Genomic DNA, 25,465 nt, shown 5'->3' with positions numbered 1-25,465 from the left:
AAAGTAGTTTAAAAGTAGTTGTATTGAAAATTTTTGACCCAACCGCTTTGGTCGCCTTATTGTCCCCTAGGCAAAACTCCAATCGCTTTGATCGTCTTGGCGCCTTGACAACCTTGCTTGTAATCCATATTTTCCTGCATGTCTTGCTTAAAACTAATCTTCAAGGATCATTGAGCTTTGATATATGAATGGCAGCTCTTATCCATCCCTGTTCAATCAAACACTCTAAGAGCACCTAGGGCATCTAGCAAATGCCTAGATGGGAGCTTTGCACCTCAAGTAAACTAGACACCATCCTAGCCAAGCTTAATTAATTAGAATTCCTCTCACTCACCTCCAACCAGACCCAGATTTTTGTTGTTGATAAAAAAGTGTAGTTCAAAATCTCATCAAGATCTCCAATATCAAGAGAATCTTAGTCAAGTCAAGATGAGATCTCATAAAAAACACAGAAATGTCATATATTGGCGAGACTTCGGGAGAGTTTGGGACAAATTCCATATTCAAAGACCAAATTCAAACCATGAGTATGGAATGTCAACACTTTGGGCTTCAAAGTTTGTTGTTCTGGTCTGAAGAAAGATGAAAACTATATGTCTGCACCTTCTGGTCACATTTTCACTCATTGCTTGGTAATTTGTATCTTGTTAATTTGGTAGGATGGTGACTATGACCATGAAAGTATAAAACATGCGATAATATTGACTTAGTTACAAACCAGATGGACTTGTACTTTGTCATTTACGCATCCTAAGTAATTTTTAATAGTTGCAATAGGAACTTCAAAGTCTTCAATTTATACTAGTCAATTTGGCTTGCATGGTAACATTTTTGTTCCTGTTTCTTGTGATTTTTTACACTTTAAAAACAGAAATGGCCCAAATTATGCATTGATAATCCAGTCTGTTTCTTTTCCTTTCTTTTTCTTCTTTTTTTTTTTTTTTTTTTTGGGAGCCCTTTTCCCATGGGACCATTTCTGCCTTTTTGACAAACAAAACATAAACCAACCATACTCAAACCCTAAACTCGAACTGCTCAGTCTCCATCTGCAAATCTCATCGTCTCTCTTCATTATCCCTTTGTGAAGCTGCAGAGGTATGAAAATCATCTCCTCCTCTCTCATTCATCATTTAGGTCTTGCACTGGATTTGGGTTTTTTTCAAACCGATATGGATATCTGAAAGTGTTGAAGGGGGATTTGGGTTCTTTCACCTTCATCTTTCCATTTGTCATTCATCTCTAGTTCTGAGTTCTAGGTTTCTTCTTATTATGTCATATTCTGTTTTCTTGATAGGAAGAAGAAGGAACACTGCTCAGATCTAACACTCAAAGATATCAAATTCTCAAATTTGTTAAAGACAAAGTAATTTGATTCCATTTGGAGCTATTACTATCCAAATTGAAGTATTAATTTGTTTATTTTGGTTTTGACCTACTGAGACCAGTACTTCATGGGTAAGAGCCTTACCATTGTAAGTCCAATGGCAATTAACTTTGGTTGCACTTTGAACTTCCTGCTTGATTTACTGACATATTCCAAACATTGATTGAAGTTGGAAGTATCTCCTAGTAATTTCCCAAATACTGCCACTAGTTTTTATTCTTCTGTTACTGCATTTTTTTTTTGAGGGGGGGGTTGTAAACCAAGTGCAATTTCCCAAATACTGCCACTAGTTTTTATTCTTCTGTTACTGCAATTTTTTTTTTTTTGAGGGGGGGGGGGGTTGTAAACCAAGTGTACACTCAATTACTTCAGTATGCTATTGTTAGAATTTCCTTTGTGTTTGTTCTGCTGTTTAGATTTGCCTGAAGGGTTTGTAGTAATATTGGTTTTATATCAAGTGTTTCTGCTTGAATTGGGTTTCACTCTTGGTTGCTTTGTTGGTTTTTTTGTTTTTTCAATTTATCTCTAAAACTTGCCATTTGTTGTCGATCTTTTGTTTGAAGGATTGAGCTCTCTTTCAAATTGGGTTTCATTTTTGAATGCTTTCTTTATTTTTGTGTTTCAAGACATAATTTATGTATGTCAATATATGTGTTTCCAGACATTTATGTATAGTTGTATACAAACTAAAGTTCAACTCTGGAACATCATTAGCTTGTTGCTAGTCTACATCGAACTTGTGAAGAGTTGAATTTGCTTCTTGGTTCTAGGTTTTGTCGGATTGTGAGGTAGAACCTGGGCTGAATCCAACCCGTTTTCATTGGGGCAACTGGACAAAGTCAAATCCGCAGGACCAAAAACAGGCCAAAACATGTTCAAGTAACATGAACAGTGTCACTGCCCTTTCTGCCCTTTCTTGGTCTTGAAGGAATATTACTTAAAGGTTCAATGGGGCCCAAGAGCAGATTCTGTGAAGGTCTTTTATGAAGACTGAAGATTGCTTTATTTTATTTAGTTTCTGTTTTAGAGTTCCTAGTTCCTAAAAGTTAGTTTCTACTTTAGCATTCAAGCTTGTGGCTAATTATAAAGCCTAGATCCTAATATATTAATTCTAGTGAGTTTTTATTTTTTGTCACTGAAAATATTAGCTAGGTCAGCAAAATATTCTCAGCCATTTTCTATCTTTTACGTAACTTGGAGAGCAAGTACTAGCACTCTTAAAATGTGTAATAGATGTTCTCAGCCCACAGATTTTATAAAATTGGTCAATAAAGTTTTGCTTTGAATTTATTATCTTGTCTCTTTGCTTGAGTGATAAGAAGGGCAAGGACCTTGCTGTTGAGCTAAATAACTAGGGCTGAGGAACCTAGCTGAAGAGCTGAAACACCTTTAGCCCTAATTCTTTTCTTCTCTAGTTCAAGCCTGCATTGAAGTTGTTGCAGTATGAACAATCGCTGTCCTTTATTCAAATCCTTGTCTAGTCTCACCACCATGGTTATCAAAGCATCCACCTAGACGGCAAAGTGGTTTTTGAACCGCTTAAATTGTTGCCGCTTAACTAACAGGCTGATTTCTTGCCTTTTTTTGCTTAGGCATTACCGCTTTGCTGCCTTTTGCGCCATATTGCTGCCTAGATGCTAAAGTAACCGCTTTTTTTACATTTTGTAATTTGTGAATATTAATTTTTTTTTAATCATAATTTATTCTACAATGCCGTATATAAATTTAAATATGTGAGCCATTTTGGAATCGAGACCCAATTTGCAAATGAACTCCGAGGCCCTAAGTGCATGTCGGCAACAGAATGTGAAGCATGAGCCATATTCAACATTGATAATCAATGAATCATTAAATAAACAATGACTTGAAAATCGGAATAATGAGATCTATTAATTTATCATGTCTACACTATTTGGTTAAAAAAAGGGAAAAATGGATACATCAATTCTGATTACTGATCTATGCACAAGAGTACAAGAGACTTATTTGGCGTCACACTATCATAAAGGTAAGTAAGAATGTAAAATTACTACTTTTATTTTCATTTTTCACATTGATTACTGATATAGTACATACTACATAATTATTGTTATGAATCTTATGATGCTTGATGAGATGAAGTTATGTTTTTAATCTTTTTTTGGATAATTTTTCATAATTGTGATTCTTGAATGCTTTTTTATTTTTATGAATGTGATTGTTGAGTGTTTGTTTAGTACTTTAGTTTATTATAAAAAATATTTGTATTAAAAAGTAGTTATATTAAAAATATTGAGTAAACCGCTTTGGTCGCTTTATTGTCGCTTAGTCGCCTAATCACCAAGACGAAGCCCCAGTCGCTTTGCCGCTTTAATAACCTTGCTCACCAATCTGATTTGGCCATACACCTTAGACTTCTAATCATGGTTGTCAAGGCGACAGGGGCAATGACAACCAACGCATTGCCTAGGTGACACCAAGTCGCCTTGATCCAAAGATGGGCCTAGGGGCCTAGGCGGAAACTTTGACAACCATGCTTCTAATCTCTTTTAGTTTTGAATTTTCTGATTTGTGGGGTATAATTGGGGTAAGTCATCCTTGATATTAGCCCCATATTAGGTAGTGATGAGGTTCATCAGTTGGTTTTAGGGCTTCAAATTATCTTCATATACTGAGAAATTGGCTTATTGTGTCTCTGGTATCATATAACCCCCTCCCATTAGAATAATGAACTCAACAACATTTCCTAGATCTGGTTTTGCATTAGAAATGGAGCTCCTGCTTATCATTTTAGAATTTTCAGACTGCAAGAATGTAACGTAGGGTAGGAACGTTGACGGAGCAGTGGCGTAGGGCTGAAACAAAGAGTTAGCATGGAGGAGTTATTTACTGGGGAAAGAAAAGAAGGGTGGGGTGGAGGAAGGAACTGTTACTTCTAGTATAATGAACTTTTCTTTGTTAACCTAGTAAAAATAAGCTCATACATCCATTGTCATGTTGGTCAAAATTGGTGCTTGTCCAGCCCTCCCAATGGAATTCAAACAGAAATTAGACTCCAATTTAGCTTTTGACTTACTGTACATCTTAATTACTGTAACATAAAACTAAACCTGAACTATTACTATTTTCAGTTGCAATTAACCTGAGCTATGACTCAAACAACCTTAGTCATTTTTGGCATTGCAAGGTTGTCAAGGCATCTAGGTGTTTCTTTGGGAACCGGTTGGTGTCACCTTAAAATTTGACACCCTGCAACCATCTTGATTAGCCTTAAATCTTGACAACCCATGAGTCTATGACCACAAATGTGCTGACTTCCACTAGATATACCTGAGTTGAGTTGTTACCATTCCCACTTACAAATTGCTATTGATTTGCTCTTTAGAATCTGTACTTCATTGACTTTGATTGAGCCGTGTGTGAATATTTGAGATTGTAAAAATAGTAAAATATCATTGTGATTGCTTACCAATAGATGAAACAAATATGGATTACCAAACAGATGATGCAGTTCCTTCGGCTGCCGGAAGGGCCAGATCTCTTCTCTTGGACTAAGGTTGTAATCTGGCTCTTTGGAATGACAAGAATCTGGTGAACCCAAAAAGTCCCATTTCATTTTCATGGGTAGGGAATGGGCTAGTCTCTTTTCTCCAAATGTTCTTCATAACATTCCCTTGAGTTTTAGAGTCAAATGGGGCTTGTCTAATGAAGAAATTAAGCAGGATAGAATTATTTGAAATCTGGATGGAGGATATAAAATTTGGACACTGGTTTTTATGTGCTAATGGAGCTTCTACTATAATTTTAAGTTGAAGGGTCCCCCCCCCCAATCTTTTGGTTTCTTTTTCAGGTAGGGGTGATGAAGCAGAGGGTGGGCGAGGGTTTCGATGTGCATTGTAGGAAATAAATGGAGAAAGGGAGGGGGGGAATGCACAGATAGTCTGGTTTCATGGAACTACTAAGAAAGGAAAGGAGAACCCGAGAAGAATGTAGGATCTCTATGCTGGAAATGTTTGATCTATGTCACCGGTTCATGATTTTCACTAGACATGGTTTTATGTTTAAGACCTTCAAAGCAGCCAGATTTTAAGTGAAAACAAAAGGTAGGACATGGTTGGATGTTGAATTGATTTTCTCCCATTTATGTAAAATCTGGTTGGATATTGAATTGAGTGCAAGGCTGCGTAATACATAGGAGCTTCAAACTATCCCGAATGTTTCTAATAACAAATAAGGGGCATGACCATTGTGAACTGTGGGGATGCACATCCATCATTCATATGCTCATTGTTCCCATTATCAGTTTCTTTATATTCTAGTTTATCTCCTTTTATGTCATGTTGGTTGGATGTCAAGCAAGTCTAGTTTAGGATTGCAATATTTGTTCCCTTTTTCAGTAATTGTAATCAGATTGGAAGATACTTAAAGATCTATCTAATCTTGAAAGATATTTGAAGATCTTTTTTTAGACCGGAAACTTTCAGCTATATAATATATTAATGAGGGGGAGAGTTGTATCTTGCATAACTCTCCACTCCCTCCTCCTCCACCACTTCTCCTCTCTTCCTTCGGACCTCTGTTAGTTCTAGTTATTTTAATTCTAGTTCTGTTACAGTTTCAAAACCAACCATGCCCATTTGCCCACTGAAACATCAATCCAAACACAGCCCCCCAACCCCCCCACCCCAAAAAAAGAAAAAGAAAAAGAAAGAAGCAACCAACTCCTCACCGAGATCTCAAGAATCTCGACCTGGTTGAGATGGCAAACCGATAGAGTTTTCGAACTTTGTAAAAAAGGATGCAGAAGGACATTATTATTTTGGCCAAACATGTTGTTGATGCATATCTATAACTAAGGACACTTAAAGTAGGCACCACTTCAAGATCAAAATAAAATTGGTTAAACCTGCTTTTAATGTCTGATAAGAAGGGATCTTCTCAAAGACATATTAGCATGATTGGCCTACACATACCAAATTATTCCACATTTTCAACTATGTGAGATACAAATGGTGGTTCATTTTAAGAAGAGTTGCAGATGAATGTCATACTATTACTTGAAGAATTTTACCCGAAATGTGCAACCTATAATTCTGGATAACAAAAGATAAAAAAACCATTATCTATTCATCAAGGAAAAGGCTTCAGCATAGGCTTCAGCATAATTTATTTTTTATAAGAACAGAAATGAAAATAAGAAAAAGAATATTCCTCAAAAAGTAAAAGTGCAAACATACCTGCTTTACTATGCTAGATCTCCGGTCAGATAACTGAGTGCACAGAGGTGCAACAAGCTGCTTCAAAAGTGAGAGGAAACTTGGATAATCGGTAGCACCTGGTTAAAAGTAAATAACAAAAGCAGTAATCATTATTATCTGTCATTGCTCCACCACCAACCTTCACTTACTTTACCAACAGCTAGTAGGAAGAGCTTAAAATAGGACATGTACGTGCAGAAGTTTTGATAGCTACATGGCCCTGCAATAGCTATATTGGCCCTTCTCCAACAACACAGTGAATTGATAGCTACATGGCCCCGCAATAGTTTTGTTTAATTCCAAAGGTGGCCTGAGTTCACATTCTGTTTTCCTCAAGATCCCTTTAGTTTTCATAAGCAGTTATTCTTACTCCAACTAGTGAACCCCAATGGGCTTGGAACAACAAATTGCACATCTGGATAAAGTTCAGACCTATCTAATCCCATGGATCCAATCTCACATGTCTACCCAGGTGCCTGCCACCTGAATAACAGGTCACACCAGTGCAGTTCAGGATCAGAGGATTGCAAAAACATGGGTAGGGCTCAAGCTTGGCGGTCAGCTTGCAATAATCTTCACATTGCCCTTGACCAGCAGAGCTGGATTCATCTTTTTCAACTTCTAACTAATATTGTTCAATTTCTTCAACAATTGCTCTCAAGGAAAGTAAGATCAGTACAAACCTCCAAAGACAAGGCCTTCAAGTCTCTGCATGGCAGCAATGCGGACAGACCAATCCTTCTCCGGTACTAGAGTTGATGCTATCTTCTCAATTTCCCGGATAAGCTCCTTTTCTGAGTATACTTTAACAGGGTCTACAGGTTTTTCTGTAACATCACCATCTACACACCCACAAATACCCACACAAGGAAAAAAGGAGACTGAGATTCAAGATGCACCCAACAATGACATTAATATGGAGACAAGGAATCATGCAAAATGAAGAGCACCTACAAACTAAGCTTCTAAAAGGATAATTCTTAATAAGATTACTAAGAGAGACATTATTGAGAAAGAAGTCCACAGCAAAACACAAAAATAAATGACAAAGGGTTCTTTGCACAAACCACATAAGAAGGTCTCCTATGTGATCAACCTAATTTTGTCATGTAGAAGGATGGTACGGAAACTCTCATGGTTCAATAGGCAAGTCAGGGCCTGCATTTGTCCCAAATTTCAAATTTTAGACAAAATTCAACCATGAGTCTTCCATTTATTGGTCAAGATATAAATAAATAATCAGCAATCAGTAACCAATCAGTGTTTATAGATGTTGAAGGAAATCTGTATTTGCAGATCACTATCAAAAACTATCCAAATCCATCCAGTAACAAAACAGACACGAATAGGATAATTCCAATTTCCATCCAAGTACCTAAAAATAATCACTTCTCCAAGTCTCCCTCTCATCAATTTTCACCTCCTCATTATCCATCATAGTTTCACCAAAGTCACACAGCATCCTTTTGATTTTAAGGTTGATCTTTGCAATTCCAACTAGGCACTAATCCCTGCTTTTGTCTCATCCACCAAAAATGATGCAACAAACAAAAGCACATAACAAGGAACCTCACCTTGAATGTCTCCAGTCCAAATCATTAAGTACCATGATACGCCACCATACAAAAGACAATTATAATTTAGCCAAGGGGTTGGAAAGAGGTGGACAGGTGAAAAGTAGAACAGATGGAAATCCATAACTTTTGGTACAAAGGCTAATAGGGAAATGACCCATACTCTATGGAAAACAAACAAACAGAAAATACTATGGTGGAGAAAGTGATAAAATAACGACTAAGATATGAAATAAAAGCAGTAGGAATTGTTTCAGATCACACCTGGGAGATCAACCATTAAAACACTCCAAGCTGATGGGCAAGTTCAAACCACAACAAAATTTAAGCCTTCAAAACACCAGCAGCTCAAATGCAAGAATGATAAAGTTTAGGCATCCAAGAGACTTGAAATGAGGTTTCTCAGGTGCACCAATAAAATCCTAGTCAACGAGGCATCAACTATACTAGAACCATACTTACTTCAATCAGCTACAAGACCAAAAATACTTTCCCAAATTAAAGAAATGGTTTTACAAGTTGATATTGGCTCAAATTAACATGGAGAGTAGAAGTTCCATTGCACAGAGTTAACATCACACAGAAAAATGGCTGCAATAACTAAAACCAGATGGTCCAAAACATTTGGATCCAAAGCAGCTAACCTCCAGAAAGAGACCTCACATGCGTGGAACTCTTTGTCTTTGGACTGCTCTTTTTCTGGTTAAAGCTGCTAGGCTTCATTTCAGAAGCAGGGAAATGACCAACAAGGCCATCTGATGAGCAAATCTTTGGTTCAATTCTCTCCAGTCTGGCATTAATGTCTTTCATCTGCAGTTCATTAGTGTAATTTAATAACATAAAGAGAGTCATGCTTAAATATGCATGAATAATATTCTTTCTATTAACAAAGCAAATATAACAGAATACTCTGCAGAGTTAATAAAGCCTAAGAACATCGAACATATATCAGGAAAAGGAAAAGGGTCAACATAATCAACGGTTAGATGATCACCATGGATGTGGGAAGATGATGGCGTTGCAGGTCATCACGAAGTGGTTGACCAACCTGTGTATACATTTCCTGCAAAGAAGAAAGCAATCAAAATAACAAAGAGACGACAAAGTCACTTGATTAATGTTCATTTCTTTTTCCTTGTGTACTTGCAAAGCACAGCAGTAGCATCTAGTAAATACTTTAAAACTAAGCAAAGCAAGTATGGGAGTTTAAATTACCATAAACCTCAGATTCTACACAAATGAAAGGGAAACATTATAGACCGGCAAAAAGAGCTTTTAGATGTAATCATTCAGCTCTGTATTCACTTAATTCTTATGAGTGATTACAATATGACCCATGTAAAGAATTAAAGATGCATGAGAAAACGGAAAACCACCATATTTGAAACATAATCTGAAATAAGCTGCAGTGGCCCTAGTGGAATGTCAAAACTTCTGTCTTTACACAATTCCTATCTTTTCCATCATAAGTAAGGCCAGATATAAACTCTATGAGGGGGGCCTCTGTCTTCTTGCGTAAAAACTGTATTCCTAATGGTTTACTAAAAAAACGTACATTTAATGTTATAGCATAAAAATACCGTAAGGGAAGAGAATCTACTATATTAAATTATTCATCAGAAAGAAAAGAAGAAGAAAAATTCTGCCCCCAGACAAAAGAATCAAAACCATCATCAGTCTCCAATGGACAATGATAATACAGATCATCAAATTACCCCATCCCCTCTCTGACAAGAAACAGTGGTTCTAAGTTCTAACCATCACTTGCTCAGACAAATGATCAGAATGTTTTTATTTGTCAACAGCTCAAATGAATCAAACTACCCAGCATATTGGTAAATCCTCAATGGTATTAAACAACCTTCACTAGACTAAAGAATATACAGCCAACCATCTTCACTACAAAAAGAGTAAATCTTCGGAAGCCTGTCCTTGCCAAAGGAGGCAAGGGGATCTGACCTTGGCTATCATTATCGCCCCCTCCCCAACTATTTTTTATCTCATTTTTATTTTTGTAAGTTCTCTTTCTCAGGAATCCACCCCCAGGCCTATTTCGTTTCCTCCATGGTAAAAAGAGGAGGGGGAAAAAACATATTCTTGAACTTTCAGAATCTGGGAACCATAAAAACAAGAACCTAAAGCTAGCCTAAAACAACCATCAAATCATCAAAAAATTTTAAGGTATTTTTTATCCCGCTACACCATTACCTACATTCCTCCAAGCTTCACCCTATTTTGACACCTGAAAACGCTAGATCGTCAGCTCAAGAAAGCCGCACCACAACCAATTTTCTCTCGGTGACTGATTGATCCCTAACTTTACCCAAAATCACTTGAGCACTTCATTATCACACCATCCAAATTCCAGGACAAACAAATAACCCAGTACATCATTTAAGAGCACACCATTTTTAACCACAGGGCTCAAAGTGAAATTCCTAAAAGGCCTATCTTTTAGGTATTTGAGTTGGTTTTGACAAGATCTTGGTTATTCACTTATTTGGCTCTCATGAAATCAAGGGTGGGAACATACAGTTGGTGTCATAGCAACTAGAAAACCAACACTTTATGATCTAATATGATGCTCCAAAAGAGCAGGACTGAATAAGCTGTAATGGCTAAAACATTCAAGAAATGTTCGACGTATTCTGACCTAAGATGCAAGACTCAGCTGACCAGGTATGGACACTAAAAGATTCTAATCTTACTGATGCCAAAAACATTCCTTCAACCAGATCGATCTCCAGAAAACAGATCAGCTGGAGTAAAGATTAAAGGGGTTCCTCTACTCAAAATCAAGCTCACACAGCCCATCAATCATCTGCGGGCCATGTGCTCTGAAGTGACTCCACAAGAGGTTATTAAAGAGATCCACATCAAAGAGATCAAAGTTGAAGGCATACAAGCATGGTTGTCAAGGCAACAATGCCAGGCAACAAAAAACAAGGCAACGCCAGGTTGCCTTGACCCAAAAATGGGCCTAGGCACACGCTTTGACAACTATGCATCCAAGGAAACAAGGGGGAGATAGTACTGTGGAGGTTCACAAAGACATGATCAAGAGAATGGTAGACATTCGTGGTCAAAGAAGACCCCAAGAGAACTTGTTTTTTAACTGAATATATCAAATTTGTGATCGGTCATGCCACCATGGGTCAACGGAGAAGAATCGCCCGACTCCCAAAATTGAAGACTTCATCCCTAGCATTCCTAATTTGAAAGAGTCTTATTTAATAAAGGACAAAGTTACCACACATGCTAACCCCAAACCAACCAACCCTTCCCAAAAAAAAAAAGAAAAAGAAACACTACCAAATTCAACAGTAACTTTTCCAAGATAAGAGAGTTGTTGGGGATACAGCACTTATTCGAGTTTTATTTTGCTTAAGATAAGCCTAGCGTTGGGTTGCATAGGTCAATGGCCCTTGGTCCTTTAGTCTTAAGGTGAAGTAGGCTTCTTAATGGTTCTATAATGGGAGTGATGTAACTCCAAGTCAGGGGCCAGTCTTCAGGATAATCTTTTAGAGAACCAGCAGTAACTTAGGGTAATTCTCAACAGACAGCAGTTGTATATGATCAATTAAGACCTGTAGTTAAGGGTATTTGACTTCCAAACCCTGGAACTAGGGTTAGGGGATCTAGGCTAAGTGGGGAATGATTGGGAGAAAGGTGTTGAAAGAATTAAATCTGTTTTAACAGATATGAAATTTCAGACTTTAATTCCCAATGCTTAGGGTTTTCAAAATTAGGGTTTTAAGATTTCTAGGGTTTCTAGGGTAGGGTAGGGTTAGGGTTAGGTTTGGGGTTGAGGCTGAGGTTGACTGTAGAGGAGGGGTAGGGGATGATGGTCCTAAAAAGAATTAGGGTATGGATGAATGGTGTGAGAATTATGAATGAATGAAGGTTTAGGGTTCCTAGAGTTATTGGGTGTTTAGGGCAGCAAAGTGGTTAGGGTTTAAACTAGGGTTTGGTTGGTATGATTGGGCTAAAATTGAGAGGGAATGTCACTAAAGCTGGAGAGATGAACCTCTAAAGTTTGGGACAGATCTAACAGTTAGATTCCCGTAGATCTGACCTTGAATCTTCTGTTTTAGAAAAAGTCCCAAAAAGAAAGAGGATATGGGGCTTAGGGTTTAAGGGAAGAAGGGCCTCTGTTTTCCAAGGATGAGGGTGCAGAAGGAAGAATGGAATGATGCAGAGGATAGGGATGGGGCCGGGGTTGAACTTGATGTAGAAGGAGATCAATCACATAATTGCTGAATTTTGCAGGAAAACAGGAGCACAAGTGCACAACACAGCCACAGGCCTGCCACCTTGGGAAACCCACGACTTCTCTGAAGTCACCTTACAACAACAACAAGCCTTGTCCCAACTAAATGGGGTCAGTTACATGGATTTGTGCCTTCCAATCAGCCCTCACGTCACTTTCAAATCTTCAAATTTTATTAATCATCAAGTCTGTCTCTTTACAAGCTTTGGGGCTATGTTTATAGCCTTATATGAATAGACTCACTCTGGGACTCAACAAAAGAAGGTGAATCAAACTCCAACTTCTACTTGGACTTGGGACTCCCACTCTACTAATGACTCTCACATAACTCATCCTAGGATGATCCAAATCACAGAGCAGGAGAAGAACTAGACCCCTTGTAGAAAGTGGAGTGCAACTAAGGAGATCTGTCTCTAACTGGGACTCCTAAGCTGACTGGGGCTCCTCCAAAAGAGGGAGCAAATTGGTCATTTTGCCCCTGATCAGATTCAGCCTTCCCGGAGGGCTGCAGGAAAAAGGGCAAGGTCCTCCCTAGTTACATCAGGGAGAATCTAGCTTTAATAAGTACAAAAACCGCTTAATATTTACTTTATTCTTAAGTAAGGATAATTAAATCTTTACTAGCATTGTAATTAGGTTTCTCACCTTCCAACGTAAGGTAGTGTTATGTTTTATTTTCAACTAGTTTTCCTTTTAGTATTAGGATTTTCTAATTAGGGCTGATAAGCCCCTTCATGGCTTCATAAGACCCATTGTAGAAGAATTAGATTTAGATTTAAATTGATTAAGCTTCTCTTTTCTCCTCCCAAAGTTGGCTTTTGCCTTTTGTGCTACCAGAGAATTGTCCAATCTTTAAGGTCTAGATTAAGGTTTCTTGGTAATAGAAGTCCAAGGATAAGGGATCTATGGTGTTTCAAGTCCATGCAGGTTTTGGGCCTTGGCGTTTAAAGTCAATTGTGTAGTCAACCTTCTACCTTCATCCAACAAGCTGCTACATTGATGAACATATCAATAGGTCAATTCATACCCACCCCTTCCATTATTTTCTTGATTCCAAGAACCCCTCCAATTAACAATATACCGACAAACACAGTATGAGAACTCGCGGCAAGATCTTGTTTTTTCACCAAGTTGAGATGAGATACAATGCAAGATCCAGAAATAACCCCAACTTCGACCAGGGATCTTGGTCAAGTTTAGCCCCTCTTCCCCCCGTCTCAGTCAAGTCAAGATGAGATTCCTATCTCATCCCAACTCAATCCCCATGCTCTCAGTCTCCTCTCTCAACGACAGCTTCTTCCATCACTTTTTGCCTGATTTTTGGCTAAAATCTTATTGGATTTTCACCTGCAACACTTCTAAGGAGTCCTTAGCTCATCTACAACAACAAAACAACATCAATCGAGAGTATTTGAAGGTGTTCTTTAAGCAAGGTGAAAATTTTCCCAAGCAATCAGTTGAACTACTACAGTAAAGTCCTTCTCGGAGTCAAAATGAGGTTGGAGCAACACTTGGCTAGGTCCCATACGCATACACCCAAGTGCCCTGCTGTCCCAAATTTTGTGAGGGATAATATTCTTGACCACCTCATCAAGTTTGGCTAAACGACGTAGAGCCAATAGAGAAATTGCAGGACGTGGTCGTGGTGCTGGTGGAGCTGGTGGAGGACCTGCTTAGTTACCCTTGGCCTTGATTGATTTCATTTCACCTTGTTCTTATGAAGTTATGATGCTTGTACCACTGTATTCTCAAGATTTATGATGTTGTATTGTTCTATTGAGTATTGAACAACTGATAATGGATGGAATTCTTAAAATTTGAAGTATTTGATGTATTTATCACTTGGTTTTCACTTATATCAATTAATGGATTTTATATTTCATTTCATGTTTTATAAGATTGTATGTTCATTCCCGCAACACTTTGATTGCAAACTTAGGGTCGAGTTGGAACTCATACATAGGCGTGTTTTCACAAATTTAAAAGCACCAGTGTTCAGAAAACCTAAAATAGGCTAACTACCAAGTTTCAGCCTAACTTGACCCTTAAAACCCCAAGATGGACCCTCGAGTTCACTCAAATTGGATCCAAAAAATTACCGCATCTGGGTTTCCCGGCTAACTGAGATCAGCCTCAAGACCAAGATTTCTTACCATGCCTGCAGAGACATTATTTCGTCAAAGCAGCCCTTAGTTTCCCTTAGATTAAGCCGCTCACAGATCCCTCGTTGCCCCCTACATTTGACTATTAACTGCAGCCTTTCCACCAAGCAAAAACGGAGAAACACAATTTTCCTGAATTTCTGGACTCCCTAAAACCCAAAAAACAAGAGCCTCAATCTAGCCAATATACCCCAAGGAAGTAAATCTCTGTCAAAACTTATTGAGATTTACAAGTTGTCATAGTTTCTCAGGAATGGAGTTCAAAATTTCCATTTTTTGGACCCAACTAGACCAGCTTTGATCATTATTCGCAAGTCTCAGCCAAAACACATAGAAGTTTCACTGAACCCGCTGAAACTTGTGGAAATTTGGGTGGAAAGCATTATAGACACCCAAAAACACTTATCTATTCCTAATACTACTTGAAAAAATATTTTTGTATCTAATTTTCATTTACTTAAGATATTATATTAAAAATTAAGCAAATAAACCCGCCTCCAGTTTGAATACAATAAAATAGTAGCAAAATCAAATTCTACAAGGAAAACAAGTCACCCCCCCCCCCAGGATGATAGGAGTTATTGTCAACTTTCTAATGCTAAGGCTTTTATCAAATCTAAAAATCTAATAAATATGGCAAAATATTGATTTAAAAATAAAATAAAAAAAGCAACTCGGTCAAATATTCATTTTCAACAAATATCTTCATTCAAATTATGTTGACAACACTCATGCACGCCAATGGGCACGTTTATTTGTGAAATCCTAGAGCTTAAAGCATGCATTTTACACACTTAGAGTGGAGTTATCTTGGGTTTTTTGTTGTTATTGCAGATTTTAGGAGCTCAGAGAACATCCGGGATTTTTGGGTGCGATAAATGCAATTTTACATGTCAAGAAATCCAATTCAATTTCTCAATAGCAAAGATAACCCAATTTTAAGCGTGATGGGCCAAAAGCAGAACGAGATGAAATTTTGGGCTAAATCGTCTCACTCCAGGAATATCTTGGATAGAAAAGAAGACAACTTTGATCGATGGCTAAGATTAGTTAGAATTTTTTTTTTTTTTGTTAAAAAAGAAAAAATAAACCCAAGCCTATGTATGGGGCCCACAAGCAACCAAAGATTAGGATTTCCTTTCCCACTCTCATTAGATTACCTTTTATTATTATTATCATTATTTCTCTCTCTCTCTCTCCATCTTCACTTTCCCTCTCTCTCCACTTTCTAGTTCCTCTACCCTTTTTTCCGTTTCCTTTTATTTTATTTTCTTTTTTCTTTTTCTTTTTCTTTTTCTTTTTCTAACCCACATTTCTCTTTCTTCCCACTTTCACTTTTTTACTCTCTCTCCTCAAATCTCTCTCACTTCACACACCCACTTTCTTAAAAATGTATATTATTTATTAATTTACTTATTTCACCTCTCTCCATTTTTTTAATTCTCTTTCTTTAAGTATCTCACCTTTATTAAGTCTCTCGCCTTCTTTAAATCTCTCACTTTCCACTTCTTTCTCACGTTAGGTTTCTATTTTTTTAATTACCATTATTAATTATTTCTTTATTTGCACCCCCTTCACCAAACCTTATAAATACCCCTCTCTACCTTAAGCTAACATACATTCCCTCTTTCTTCAGGTTTTTTAGCCTCTCTTTAACCCTGCATGCATTGTGGGTTTCAATTTTCAGTTCGAATGTTTAGGCTTTCAGTTCTTATGTAATCAGCTAATGCTTCTAGTGGTTTAGTTTCTTTATGCAAGTGTACTTTTTAATTTTCAATCAATGCAATTTCAAGTTTCAAGTTTCGAGTTCAAGTTTCAAAGGGATTCGTTTTTCTCTGACTCTAGCAATTTCAGATTTGGTTCACTCCAGATCTGGTTGTTAGGGTTGGTTCAATTTGTAATCGATAAAGTTTTTCAAGATAAGTTAAGTACCATCACCAGTAGTCTTCTCTCTCCCCTCCATTCCCACTTTTGTCTTACCCTCTCTATTCTTAATTTAGGATTTACTTATCAGTAGTCTTCTCTCTCCCCTCCATTCTTGCTTTTGTCTACCCCTCTCTATTCTTAATTTAGGATTTACTTTTCGGCACTTTATTACTATTTCCCCAACCCCCCTTGGGTCCTTTATCAAATATGTCAACAGTCTTGCTTCTCTTTGGTTAAGGTTCCCGTTGCATTTATTGTTTCATTTATTTGTTATTCTGTTATTTTCCTTTCGGCAATTTTCATTACTGTTTCCCAACCCCCTTTGGTCCTTGATCAAAGATGCCTATAGTCGCACCTCACTCTAGTTAAGGTTCCCTTTTTATTTATTGTTCCATTTATTTATTATTTTGTTATTTCCTTTATGCATTTTTTTTTCCTTTTATACCATTTCCCACATGGGTCCTTGATCAAAGATGCCTACAGTCGTGCCTCTCTTTGATTAAGGTTCCCCTTTTATTTAATGTTCCATTTATTTATTATTCTGTTATTAGTCTTTTATTTATGCACTTCTTTTATTATTTTAGATAGTGAATAGTTAGGTTATATCTATTCTTGTTCCTATTCAATTTCATTAGATGCATGTGTTAGGACCATTAATTTATTTAAAGTATTTAATTAAAAAGTTAATTTTCTCACTCTTAAGATTACAATCTAATGCCATATATCTCTAAGATCCACCAGTTAGTTACACAAACCGTGCGCTTGTAGTTACTTTAATTTCACGAACACACGCTGAATTAAGTTTTAGGTCTGTTTAACACGAATCCCTATATAAATCAGATTTAGCAATCTCAGATTTGTTGGAAAGCTTTCAAACAAATCCAAGATTGCTTACATCTGATTTGTATTCAGGGAGTAATGTTCTGGTCAAACCTTATTTAATATCACGTCCATTAATAATATAGTATCAAACTTGGGTCAAAACCACAAGTATTATTTTGAATGTTCTCTATGTGCAACTAATTTATGGATTGGGTTTAAAATGTCAAAAACAAGTAGCACAACAAGAGTCAAGGCCAAAAAAAATTTTAAAAAATTATAGGCTTTAAAACCAAGGTCTGAAGCCTGGAGAAAATCCCAGGTGTTGACATACATATGATCAAAATCAAGACAATCTTGGTCACTGGCTCTTCAAAAACAGTGCCAAAAACGAGATCTAGAACCTTGATCTACCCATCAAAGCATCAACAAATTTGGAGGACCATTCTCCCAACATCATTACCCACATTCCATCCACCCCATTCTGAAACATGGAATCCCTAGATCCTCCTCACAATTAAGTTACCCCATCTCAGGAAACCACCCCAGAAGCAATTTTTCTCCCAAGTGATTAGTTTAATTCCGAATTTGAGCCACAAGCACTTACCCTTCAGTCTCACACCATCAAAATTCTAGGTCAAACAAATAACATAGGACATCATTTGAGTGCATATCACTTCTAACCACAGGGCCCTAACCAAAATTACTAGACAACCTATCTTTGAGGCATTTGAGTTGGTTTTTGTCTTGACCTAATGAAAAAAAAAAGGTGGTTTTTGCAATATCTTGGCTTTCTAGACCCCAATCAATTGAGGCTCCATCAATGTGGAGTCAGTGTGTAATTTCATCCATGAGTCTAAGTGAATCAGTTTAGGGAAGAAAAATATGTTCTCTTTCACAACTCATTACCACCAACTTCTTCTCTTCTTCTTCTTGTTCTCTCACAACCATTAGATCTCAACTTCAAACTCCAGCCATTTCCAACATAGTCAGCAAAAACTGAAAGAAATTGCTTATTGCACTGCATGTAGTGAGAGCCATATCCAATTTAACATAATTAAGGTGTAATATTCTTTATAAATCCTCCTCTTCGTATTGTATGCTTCCAGCTCCATAAACTTGAGGACTGAGAGCAGAACACTTGGAATTATTGTACCCCTTAACTTTTAAGTAACATTTAGAATGAAAGTCGGCAAAGTATATCTGAGAAGTAGAAACTATCATGTAATGAATCTATTAACCATGGAGCTTCCAGAAATTAGTAGTGAACAAATTCACTTAATAAGGACCCCACAAAAAAAACACTAGTTCTACGGACCTCAATACACAGAATAGCCGCTTCCCTAACACCAGGATTTGGATCGGTCAACAGCTGCAAAATCTGATCGTGCAAAAAGTAAGTATTACCAAGTACAAGAAAAACGCTAGTAGGAGTAAAATGATAAGAGAAAACAATCAGTTTTCCAAGTAGAGGGTAAAGGCCATACTGGAGGAAGTATAGCCCGCTGAAGGGGTAGCTCAGTCGAGGCAAAAAGACCAATAGCCGACGTGACAGTGCGTGCAAACTCTTCCCGGACTTTCCAGCTCTTGTGCGTCCAAGCATAAGACCCAGCTCTCTCAACAATGATGGTTGGGGAAGAAACCTAGATTATATAAAATGATGAGCCTTAATCAGTTCCACGAGTAACAACAGGACAATTATTTACATCTAAAAGTAAGATCAAACATAATCCAGATATATAAGGGTGTTTGAAAAACACAATAAATAACATAACATAAAAGCCAAAAAAATCATCTCCAAAAAGAATGCAAAATCCTAGTAATGGAAGCAATACAAAGAAAATCATAAAGTCATCATCCTATTACTATTGTAAAACAAGAAATAGGCAACCTATGAGTGGTAAGAGAGAGAGAAGGTGAGGGGCAACGAGTGAAGGATGTCTCTGGCTGTCCAACCCTATAACCTCTACAATAGCCTGAATTCAAAAAGGAACAAATGAGCCACTAGGCAAATGAAAAATGATAACATTACGAGTAAATTCCCACCAGTCTTAGGCATGTATGTATCCACCTGATTAGGTTTCCAATTGACAGAAAACAAAAAAAAAATCCTAACTCTTTGAATTCGATTGTCATATATCTTCCAGTTACACCACTATTTAAATTTGTCAGAAGGTCGTAGCTTCAGTATATATAATATCTGAAAAAGAAATTAATTTGGAAGCGATAATCAGAACATCTTCTGGTATAGACAAATAGGTTACCTCCATGAGAGTAAGTAGCAACCTTCTTGCAGCATCTCGAACAGGCTGCTTCCCATCTCCCAATCTCTCAACCACAGCCGGAACGAGAGCATTGAAATGCAACTTAAAATGCTCACCAGAAAGCACAGCAGCAGAGGCAATGGCTTGTAGTGCCCCCTGAGAAACCTTGAAATTATTATCTTTGAAGAGATCTAAGCAACAATCGACAAGAGAAGAGACCTCCGCCGACGACAAACTCTTTGTAGAAGATTCAAGAAGTTGGTACAACCGCTCCACTCCTGCCATTCTCTCCTTAGTGTCCTTAGAACGAGCAATCTCCAAAGCCTCCTCCATTGCTGAGGAAGAACAGATTCAATTAGGGTTTTCCGATCCAGTAAACAAACTGTAGATCTGCTCTAAATTTTGCGGATTTGTGTCGCTAAATTTGGCGAAAGAGGATTGTATTTTGTAGAAGAGGCTCTGTAGGCAAGAGAGAGAGAGAGAGTGTGTGAGTTGTTTGTTGTGTGTTGTGTGCGTTATGTGTGTCAGCAAGCGAGGAGTGGAAGTAAAATTTTGGTCGAAACGTTGCTGGATCGACGGACTCGACGATATGCGATATATCTGTGTTGCTTACTTGCTATAAATCTTTAATTAATAATCGCTGAGTGGTGGGTTAGTAAAGCGGTTAAAGGCCCAACCTCCCATGGAGCGGTCCTGGGGTTCGCATCCATCCGGCTGCATTATGTATATCCCCTCCCAGGAAAAAGCTTGTATCTTGCGCATTAAATGCGCAGAATCATCAAGTCGAAATTTCGGCCGTAGGATCCAAAATTTCGACCGAAAGTCCGATCATACCGTCCAAAGTGAATGGCTTGATGATCATGCGCATTTATTGCACAGAACCCAAGCAAGCTCCGTATATTCAATCCCCATATATAAAAGTTTCCAATCCAAAAATAAATAAATAAATAAATCTTTAATTATGAGATTACCAGACATTTACGAGTAATTTACGGTATCATGCCACTGTCTTTTGCACTAACTGGCATATAGCACTACCAAGTGAAACATCAACCGTTAGATAAGCTTCCCAATCGTTAGGCGCAGTGCATGCTGCATGCATCACTAGCAATGAAACACCAACCGTTAGATAAGCATAATCACAATAAATAACATCTGCTCCGAATCGTTGATATTATTTTTCGGGTTTTACGTTGAAATTTGATGAGAAAGTAACCAGAAAAGTGATTATTTTAGATAGTTACCATTGAATGTGGATCATTTCCCTTACGTGTGCTCTCCCTATGGCTTTACAACCACAAACTATGAAGGGCCCACAAATAAAAGTAATTAAATATTTTTTAAGAAAATCCAGCACCCTAATCTTATGGGCCCTTATAATTTGTGGTCAATAGCCGTTAAGGAACACTATGTGCTCTCCATTGGGGGAGATGATCCAGACTTATTACAATTAGGGGTGTAAACGGATCATTCGGATCAGATAGTTGTAATACCATATCCGCATCCTATTATATTAGTATTAATTCGGATAATATCCTATTGGTTGTCGGACGGATTAGTTGGATTTGAATGATAATCGGATAGTTATTTTCTTAAGTAGATTCTTCTAAATTGGCATAAGTACAGATTGAATTCAAGTTTTTGACTACCTATTTACATCTTTACCATTTTATTTGTGATGGCTATGTTTGAAATTTAAGAATTTAGCAATTTTGGTAGCTATTCTAGTAGAAAATCTAAAAAAATAATCATATATCACAAGTAAAAAATTTATAAAAATAAGAAAAATAAATTTAAATAAGTAACTTAATCGGATAATTTTATCAGACGGATAATAATCAGTAAGATGAGGGTATACCGTATTCATATCCTATTAGTAATCGGACTGATTCGGATACCCCTAAACGGATGCAAATGTGAATTCGGAAGCGGATTTCGCTTATCCATTTACACCCCTAATTACAATCAAGTGTGAATCATCTCACTTGAAGGGGATTGCTTCTCTGACGGCGTTACAACCACAAATTATGTTATTAGCACAAAGTGCTCATTGTCAAGGGAGATGATCCGGACTCATTACCATTGGGTCAGTCGATTGGTAAAACCAAAATGGAGAGAGGCCATGGGTTTGATCTTATTTGATAGTACATTATGTAATACCCTCATTCTAAATATATATATATATATATAAAAAATCGTCTATTCTCAAAAATAAAAGATTATTTTAGATAGTTTCAATCATATCATAAAAAAATCAAGGATACAAATAAATAGTGAAACATCCCCCTAATAAGTCTGAATCACTTTCTAGGGTTCTCATTCCTTATTAATATTAATAAAATATATTATTGGGGGTATTTGTACTTTTTGCTATTCATTTTGACGTGTTGCTATAATTAAAATAAGGTGAATGAAATAAAAAGATCTATCTGAAGTCTTATGTAATTGACATATACTCCTTAAAAGTTCAAAGAAAAATTATATAGGACTATTATATGATCAGATATGGTATATGGTGTGGAATACTCTGCTGTCTTTTTTTTTTAACAATAAATTTATAAACTTAGAAAAAAAAAATTCGTTTGTTGTGCACGGTAATGCACTCTCACATCGCGACATGTGGAATATGCTACACAGAGGTTTGAGATTAAAAATGTGATTTTAAGTGAAAAACCTAGTTTTGACTTTTGAGACCCGTTGAGTTGACTTGATACCCACCCGTTTCCACAAACCTAGTTCAGATTTTCTTCAACCCATGAATTCCCTCTCACTTTCTTTCCTCCATTGTTTCTCTTTGAACATCTATGACGTTCTTTCATTTGAGAACTTTTTCCTCGAGACGAGAGAGGAGCCCAATGTTATGGAAAACGGAAGAAGAAAAGGAATTGACAAGAAGAACCACAAAACGTGAGGAAAAAAAAGAAAGAGGAAGAATCTGATTTCTGCAAGTTGAGATTGCTTCTCAAAAATCTTTTTGAGATTGGATCTCTTCTCAAAAATTTCTGCTAATTGGATCTCTTTTTCACTCCCACTCTTCCATTGTTTTGAAGTTGACATTTCTTTTTAAAAATCGTTTGAAGTTTGATCTCTTCTCAAAAAATCCTGCAAGTTGAGATTTCTCTTCCACTACTACCTCCCCAAAATGTCTATTTCCATTCCATTTTTGTTTTCAATTTGAGGAAGAAAAAAAAAATTCTAATTTTATTCAATACCTTCAAAATAAACAAACTTAGCTGTAATTTAATGGAGATCTCTCCTGTTACCTCCCTGCAAACAAATGATCATTCAAAAGCTGAGAGGAGATTACTAGATCAATATCTATAAAATCAAAGTACTATATTTTCAAACTATTGTTCTCTTTTTCTCTTAACCTTCTTTTTGTTAGCCTTCAGCTACTTGAATCATAATTCGTTCCCTTACCCTGATCGGTGGGGCCTTTCGCTCTTCCTCTTCTCTTTTTTTCTCCTTTTTTTTTCCGTTTCTCTTTTTCGCTGCCATGTGTTCTCAGATGTGGAGAAACCATGGAGGAGGGGGATCTTGAGAGTGAGAATTCTTTGAACTAGGTTTGTGGAAATGGATGGTTAATAAATTAAACTGGTCTAAGATGTTTTTTATATATAGGGAAATTGGGGATGGAGATATTACATATGCCGCCAAAAAGAATTGAACCGATGACTTCTCCACAGAAGTCAGATTCTTAATCATTCTACTAACCCTGTATTTAACATAGGGTAAATATCACTTACCTCCCCTCTTACCTGGACAAATAGCACTTACACCCCCTCTTAGTTGGATAATATCACTTACCTCCCCTCTTACTTACCTCCCCTCTTACCTGGACAAATAGCACTTACACCCCCTCTTAGTTGGATAATATCACTTACCTCCCCTCTTACTTACCTCCCCTCTTACCTGGATAAATAGCACTTACACCCCCTCTTAGTTGGATAATATCACTTACCTCCCCTCTTACCTAGCAAATATATCAAATATCTCCCCTCTGTTAACTTTTTTGGTTAAATTTAGCTTTTACCGTTAAATATTTTTCTAAAACCCCAAACTACCCTTGGCTAAAAATATATTTTTTTATTTTAAATCATAAATTGCCGTGATCACCCTAACAGCTAAAATACTAAATTACCCTCAATTAAAATTATTATTAAAAACCAAAACTAAAATTCAAATTATCTTTAGTTATTAAAAGCCCAAGATACCCTTTTTTTTTTTAAATGATCAAACAATTAAAAAAACCCAAAATAGTAGTACGTGTTTAATTTTATAAACATACCCTTTCTTTTTTTAATTGCATTTTTAATTTTACTTGATAGTAGTACGTGTATTTTTAATTGTTTGATTAAAAAAAAATGGGGACATGTTGGGCTTTTAATAATTAAAGATAATTTGAGTTTTAGTTTTGATTTTTAATAATTATTTTAATTGAGAGTAATTTAATATTTTAACTGTTAGGATAATTAGGACAATTTAGGGTTTAAAATAAAAAAATATTTTAGCTAAGGGTAGTTTGGGGTTTTAGAAAAATGCTTAACGGTAAAAGTTAAATTTAAGTGAGAAAGTTAACAGAGGGGAGGTGTTTGATATATTTGTTAGATAAGAGGGGAGGTAAGTGATATTATCCAATTAGGAAGGGGTGTAAGTGTTATTTGTCCAAGTAAGAGGGGAGGTAAGTGATATTTACCCTTTAACATATTACATGCGTCACAATGTTTTTTTTTTCTTTTTTTTGTAAACGGAAGATTAATTAAAACTGGGACAAGAAAAGCCCGAAACATCTTGAGTACAAGTTTCAAGAAGCCAAGCAATGAAAATTGGCCCATACAGTCCTACTTGCCATGGACTGAACCTTCCTAGCTAGATTGTCAACCACACAATTGGCCCATCACGTGTCACAATGTGAGAGTACACTATTGTGCGTAGTAGAGAGATGTGCACATCAAATGATTTTTACGGATAAATTCACTATAGTAAATGTAAGAGTGCTAAGATAGATTAGTGGTAAAACTAAAAATGATAAGACAAAGAAAGTTCATATTCTTTTACATTTTGTTGGTTTAAAAAAAAATACAAAAAAATAACTACGCAAGTCTCTTATGGCAAGAAGTTCTATAAGCCAATATTCAAGAAAGAGGTAAAGGTGATTTATTTCATTATTTTGTTGAATCATGATTCATGCCTTGTTGCCCTTGTAAGATTGTATTAATGCATTAAACTTCGTCAAAAAGATTTTAGGGTTGAAAATCTTCTAGTAGTGATTTAATATGTTACATTTAGTAAACTTTTTGTACTAGAGCGCTTTTTATATACAGGAGATGGAAATATTACATATATCAGTGAGAGTCAAACTCATGATCTCTTCACTAAGAGTTGTTAGTCATTACTAATCGAATAACTCTGCGATAATACATTTTGTAAATTTTTTTTATCATAAATTTAAATTTAAGAGTTTTCTACGTGTAGGTCGCTTTAGTGGACTATAAACTAATGTTGAGTCGTTTTAATGTAATATATTATGTGGCAGACTAACACCGTTAACTGTCGTTAAATATACTCAAATTTTAAACGTGAAGGGACCAAAGTGCCCGTAAGATTATTAATACATTGTGTTATTAACTTGGGAGCATTTTGGCTCTCCACGTTTGAAATTTGAATATATTTTACAGCAACTAATGATATTAGTCTTGGTTAGGACATACACATAATATATTACATTAAGGGGACCCAACATTAGTTTGTGATCTACTAAAGGGACCCACACGTAAAAAACGCTAAATTTAATTATTGATCATTAGATCGACATATTTAACACACTCA

At 36.6% G+C, this 25,465-nt stretch overlaps 1 protein-coding gene across 1 annotated transcript in view; it reads right to left on the bottom strand.

Moving 5' to 3' along the window:
* The window catches only part of CLASP (CLIP-associated protein), a 52,721-nt gene extending 32,505 nt beyond the window's left edge, over positions 1 to 20,216 (bottom strand). Inside the window, exons 1-7 of the mRNA XM_089150736.1 lie at positions 19,637 to 20,216; positions 18,860 to 19,015; positions 18,691 to 18,753; positions 9,190 to 9,258; positions 8,840 to 9,005; positions 7,305 to 7,463; positions 6,601 to 6,698 (exon numbers count right to left, since the gene is read on the bottom strand). Of these exons, the coding sequence (XP_089006862.1) occupies positions 6,601 to 6,698; positions 7,305 to 7,463; positions 8,840 to 9,005; positions 9,190 to 9,258; positions 18,691 to 18,753; positions 18,860 to 19,015; positions 19,637 to 19,969 (1,044 nt within the window). The 5' untranslated portion in view covers positions 19,970 to 20,216. The remainder of the gene's footprint in view (positions 1 to 6,600; positions 6,699 to 7,304; positions 7,464 to 8,839; positions 9,006 to 9,189; positions 9,259 to 18,690; positions 18,754 to 18,859; positions 19,016 to 19,636) is intronic.
* Positions 20,217 to 25,465: the final 5,249 nt, after the last annotated feature.

Source organism: Hakea prostrata, chromosome 3, assembly GCF_041222555.1.
Source record: "Hakea prostrata isolate BN-2017 chromosome 3, UWA_Hpros_2, whole genome shotgun sequence".
Classification (NCBI taxonomy): domain Eukaryota; kingdom Viridiplantae; phylum Streptophyta; class Magnoliopsida; order Proteales; family Proteaceae; genus Hakea; species Hakea prostrata.
Note: the sequence above shows the minus strand (reverse complement) of the source record. Positions and strands in the feature narration are given on the sequence as shown.